Below are 6,000 nucleotides of genomic sequence, written 5' to 3'. Positions count from 1 at the left end.
TGGAACTGTCTTGGAGTGAGATACAAGTGTCATTCCGTATGTCACGTGAGTGCTTTTTCCCATTTATCGTCCATGTGATTCCGTGTGACATGCGTCATAAGCTAGATAAATAGATGTGTAGCACATATATAATGTCCCACTCACCTGTATTTTGTAAGGTTTAACCCATTAGTGCCTTTCATGTGGCACTAAAGGATGTTCAGCTCTAAATTCATTATTTTCCCCCCAAAAAACATGAGGTCCCCCTTATCTTTGTTCGGCAGCTAAGGTAAAGCTGAAAGCGGCAATCTGCAGACCACAGCTGGCAGTTCTACTTTGGCTGGTAATCCAAAATAAAGGGCATCCCACGCTGTTATTTAAAATTTTTTAATAAAATAAATAAATAATTAAAATAAAAAACGTGGGTTCCTTCCCAAATTAAATCACCAGTCAATGTAAACCAGACAGCTGTGGTTTTGTATTCTCAGGCTGGGGAAGTTCATGGTTATTGGTCCCTTCACAGCCTAAAAATCGCAGGTCGCATCCGTCCCAGAAATGGTGCATCAATTAGATGTGCCAATCCTGGCGCTGCCAAATGGGCTAATAAATGGGGTTTGTGTCAGCCGTGAATTGTCAGCTGACATCAAGCCCTGGTATTAGTAATGAGTGGGTCTCTATTAAACACCTCCCATTACTGATCCAGTCATTGATTCAAGACAAATACAATTTATTTGGACAAACACCCCCCCCCCCCCCCGACTACAAACCTCGCTCACCAATTTATTACAATTTTTAAAAACAAAATGTCAAAATATAATCCATAGCAAGATCCCACGACAATTACAAAAAGCTAACCTGAAAGACATCAAAAGAGAAAATTAATAAAGAAATAAAGACAAGAGGCACTCATTCACCAACTTATTTTCCAGGCAAATCCCTATCCAGCATAATCCAATAAGGGGGTACCTCGACGTTCCCATACTCACTGTCACAGTCAATTAACAAAAAGTTCCCCATTGGCTGGGACAGCAGTGACTGCACTAACACACATTTTTGAGAATCCGTGCACTGACCTGAGAACCTCATGAGGTCAGCCCTTTTTTTCTTAATTCAACTACTGGATTAGTAATGGGGGGGTATCTGCTAGACAGAGGAAACACGGGCAGAACATACAGACTCCCAGTAGATGTCATCCTTTGGGGGATTTGACTGAAATAAATCGAAAAAATGTCTGCTTCCTTGTGTGCGAGTTTTGTCGTGTCTAACAAGATTTATGTTATGGATTTTTTTTTGTGTATGAGCTTTTCATCTGCAGTCAGATGTGATCTTGGCTGATAACACTTTCCACATACAGAACAAAAAGATGGCTTCTCCCATGTGTGAATTATTTGATGTCTGACAAGATCTGATTTACTGCTATAACTTCCCACATTCTAAATAAAAAAAAAGTCCTCTACTTTGTGTGAATTCTCATGTGTAACAAAATGGGATATGTCAGCGAAGCATTATTATTATTATTATTTATAGAGCACTATTGATTCCATGGTGCTGTACATGAGAAGGGGGTTACATACAGAATACACATACAAGTTACAGTAGACAGACTAGTACAGAGGGAAGAGGACCCTACCCTTGCGGGCTTACATTATATAGGATTTTGGGGAGGAGACAGTAAGTGGAGTGTAGGTTGGGCGGCAGCTCCGCACGGTGGTGGTGGTGAAGCAGTGAAGTCATTGTCGATTATAGGCATTTCTGAAGAGATGAGTTTTCAAGATCCGTTTGAAGCTATTTCCCACATTCTAAACTAGAAAATGGCTTCTCCCCCGTGTGAATCTTTATATGGTCATCAAGGCATGATTTCTGAATAAAACATTTCCCACATTCTGAACAAGAAAATGGCTTCTCCCCTGTATGAGTTTTTATATGCCGATCAAGGTGTGATTTCCGAATAAAACATTTCCCACATTCTGAACAAGAAAATGGCTTCTCCCCCGTGTGAGTTTTTATATGACGATCAAGGTGTGATTTCCGAATAAAATCTTTCCCACATTCTGAACAAGAAAATGGTTTCTCCCCCGTGTGAGTTTTTATATGCAGATCAAGGCATGATTTCTGAATAAAACATTTCCCACATTCTGAACATGAAAATGGCTTCTCCCCTATGTGAGATTTTATATGCCGATCAAGCAGTGGTTTTTGAATAAAACATTTCCCACATTCTGAACAAGAAAATGGCTTCTCCTCCGTGTGAGTTTTTATATGCAGATCAAGCTGTGATTTCCGAATAAAACATTTCCCACATTCTGAACATGAAAATGGCTTCTCCCCTGTGTGAGTTTTTATATGTCGATCAAGCAGTGCTTTTTGAATAAAACATTTCCCACATTCTGAACATGAAAATGGCTTCTCCCCCGTGTGAGTTTTGATATGCTGATCAAGCTGTCCTTTTTGAATAAAACATTTCCCACAATACGAACAAGAAAATGGCTTCTCCCCCGTGTGAGTTTTTATATGCCGATCAAGCTGTGCTTTTTGAATAAAACATTTCCCACAATATGAACAAGAAAATGGCTTCTCCCCCGTGTGAGATTTCCTATGCAAATTAAAAGATGATTTCTGAATAAAACATTTCCCACATTCTGGACATGAAAATGGCTTCTCCCCAGTGTGAGTTTTTAGATGCAAATTAAAAGATGATTTCTGAAGAAAACATTTTCCACATTCTGAACATGAAATTTGCTTCTCCCCAGTGTGAGTTTTTAGATGCATATCAAGCTGTGATTTCCGAATAAAATATTTCCCACATTCTGGACATGAAAATGGCTTCTCCCCCGTGTGAATTTTTAGATGCACATCAAGATATGCTTTCTGAGAAAAACATTTCCCACATTCTGAACAAGAAAATGGCTTCTCCCCTGTGTGAGTTTTTAGATGTAAAACAAGCTGTGATTTCCAAGTAAAACATTTCTCACATTCTGAGCATGAATATGGCTTCTCCCCTGTGTGAGCTCTTAGTTGTTGATCTCCCCTCTTGTGGCTTTTATTTTGCTGAACATTCTGTTGTGAATCAGCATATTGTTTAGAAGCATCACATGACGGATCTTGGTTGTGAAGGGCTGAAGGTTTTTCTACGATAATGAATTGTTCTTCAGATGTATTCTTTATAATGCCAAAATCTTCTGTCAAAACAATAAAACAGAATTCGTAAATTTTAACCTTTAAACTTTAACCTTTAAACTTGGTTTTCACTGGTAAACTGAGGGCCCTGACTGCAGTATCGTTGTGCTGCCCAGATAGTGATGGTCTTATTACCAAGACGACTCTACCACAATCCCAAAAAGAAATTACACAGAAAATTAGCTAATAATATTGACTATATCCTGAATGTCATACCTGGCACCACAAGCACAGTGTCCATGGCTGCCTTATATAAGAGGAATTATACTTTATGAGGCCAAAAAACTGACAGTCTAAATACTCTATAAAAAGAAAAGGACGACTTCCGGTTTCGGCGCCGATTATGTAAGTCGGACTTCTCTCGGGCTGAGTCACCCCTTGCCCAGAATCACAATGTGGGAGAATTAACACGCTCAGCAATCCCCCGACCAAATCACCTGGCAATCTGTATCGTGTGGCAGAGGTTTTCTGCTCAGAGGGAGCCTGTAGCAGCGTCACTGGAGAGACCCGCGAGAGACAGAGGGACATCAGGCTGCGTGATAAAGATGGCGCTGGCAGCATAGCTGAGCTCCTCATCCTCACTCCTCGTGTGTGCTTTAAAACTGACGGCCTTCTGGTAGGACAAATTATCAAACCGGGGGAGGTGGAGAGGCTGTATTGATGGCGGGGACCCAAGAGAGCTCAGAAGACAGGCGATATAGGGGGTTAAGGGTACCATCTCACTAAACGACGTACCAGCGATTCCGACCACGATATGACCTGGTCAGGATCACTGGTGCGTAGCTACATGGTCGTTGGTGAGCTGTCAATTAGGCAGATCTCACCAGTGACCCGTATAAACGATGCTGCGCTTGGTAACCAAGGTAAATATCGGGTAACTAAGCAAACCGCTTTGCTTGGTTACCGGATATTTACCTTGGTTACCAGCGTACACCACTTAGCGCTGGCCCCCTGCACACGTAGCCAGGGTAAATATCGGGTTGCTAAGCAAACCGCTTTGCTTAGCAAACCGATGTGTACCCTGGTTACGTGTGCAGGGAGCCAGCGCTAAGCGGTGTACGCTGGTAACCAAGGTAAACATCGGGTAACCAAGCAAAGCGGTTTGCTTAGTTACCAGATATTTACCCTGGTTACCAGCATATGCTGCTTACACAGAGTCGGTGCTCGTTGGTCTCCCGCTGTCAAACACGCCGATGTGTGCTGCACAGCGGGAGACCAACGAGCAAAAAATGAACCAGAACAGTGTGTAACGATCAGCGATTTCACAGCAGGGGCCAGGTCGATGCTTAGTGTCCCGCACAGCGAGATCGCTGATGAGGTCACTGGTATGTCACAAAACCTGTGACTCAGCAGCGATCTCGCTATGTGAGAAGTACCCCTAAAGGTACCGTCACACTAAGCAACGCTCCAGCGATCCCACCAGCAACCTGACCTGGCAGGGATCGCTGGAGCGTCGCTACACGGGTTGCTGGTGAGCTGTCAAACAGGCAGATCTCACCAGCGAGCAGTGACGCGTGGAAGCGATGCTGCGCTTGTTAACTAAGGTAAATATCGGGTAACCAACCCGATATTTACCTTGGTTACCAGCGCACACCGCTTACACACACACACACACACACACACACACACACACACACAGACTATGAACTATATGAGAACAAGCAGAAGATAGACGCTTTCTTCCCCTGGTTGTGCAGAGCTGGGAGCTTCTGCTGTCTCTATTGTGATTGCTCTCAGTGCATCCACACTGGGAAGAGGCAGGGAGGAGACTTTTGGGTGGAGAGGAGAGAGGGTGTGTTAGACACAATGGGTGTGTTAGACACCGCCCTAGAGCCACAAAGAATTATGAGAGTTGTAGGAACTGAACCCTGAAAAAACATAATAGAGGTGTTGAGAGGCACATATTAGCAAGATTTATGAGAAAAAAAAAAAAATCAGTTCTGGTAACTGGACAACTTCTTTAACCCCTTCACGACCATGGACGGAAAGATCCGTCATGGTGCCCTGGGCCTTAAAGACCAAGGACGGATCTTTCCATCATGGCGAAATCGCGGCCCCGGAGCCCCCGGTGACTGCGATCGGTTTTCAAAAACTGTAGATTTGGGAAGGAGAGGACTTGTACCTGACCTCAGGAGGGGTGGTGTCTCCTTCCCGGACCTACGGAGGCTGTGATTGGCTGACGAACGCCGCTCAGCCAATCACAGCCAGTGTAATGTTTCAGCCATTGAAAATGGCTGAAGCATTTAAATCCAGCCATAATCAGTGCAGCTGTAGCACTGGCCATTGGCTGGAGCTGGGTGAGCTTTGCTGCACCCGCCCCCAGCTCTGATTGGAGAGATCGGCCTTGTGACCGATCTCTCCAAGCACCATGCATCTGGGACCGGGTGAGTTATAGGAGATCGTTCTCCTCAGCTTCTCCCTCCGTGGAATCTGAGGAGAGCGATCCATGCGGGTGCCCATCTGTGAGTCACAGCCCCAGATCATCCCCTGCCCTCCTCCATCTGGTTCGCCCCTGCATGTGACTTAGCTACTCTCCCGCTGCGCTCCTGCAAGTGACGCCGCTACTCAGCAGAAAGAGAGCAGCGGCGTCAGATGCAGGGGGTAGTGCAGCGGGAGGAGAGCAGCAGCGTCACATGCAGGGGGGCATCTGACGCCGCTGTGCCCCCCCTGCATCTGACGTCGCTGCTTTCTTTCTGCTGCCTCCTTGTATCCGCCGCTGCACCGCCCCTGCATCTGCCACCGCACTCTCCCCATCAGCCACCGCACTCTCCCCATCAGCCACCGCACTCTCCCCATCAGCCACCGCACTCTCCCCATCAGCCACCGCACTCTCCCCATCAGCCA

The 6,000-nt window shown here is 45.3% G+C and overlaps 1 protein-coding gene across 1 annotated transcript in view; it reads right to left on the bottom strand.

Moving 5' to 3' along the window:
- Positions 1–1,212: 1,212 nt before the first annotated feature.
- The window catches only part of LOC142259616 (uncharacterized), a 96,227-nt gene continuing 91,439 nt past the window's right edge, over positions 1,213–6,000 (bottom strand). The window contains exon 5 of the mRNA XM_075331873.1: positions 1,213–3,158. Within this exon, the coding sequence (XP_075187988.1) occupies positions 1,765–3,158 (1,394 nt within the window). The 3' untranslated portion in view covers positions 1,213–1,764. The remainder of the gene's footprint in view (positions 3,159–6,000) is intronic.

The sequence above is a fragment of the Anomaloglossus baeobatrachus genome, chromosome 1, assembly GCF_048569485.1.
Source record: "Anomaloglossus baeobatrachus isolate aAnoBae1 chromosome 1, aAnoBae1.hap1, whole genome shotgun sequence".
In the NCBI taxonomy this organism is placed as follows: Eukaryota; Metazoa; Chordata; class Amphibia; order Anura; family Aromobatidae; genus Anomaloglossus; species Anomaloglossus baeobatrachus.
The sequence above is the reverse complement of the archived record's forward strand: the minus strand, read 5'-3'. Positions and strand labels throughout refer to the sequence as shown.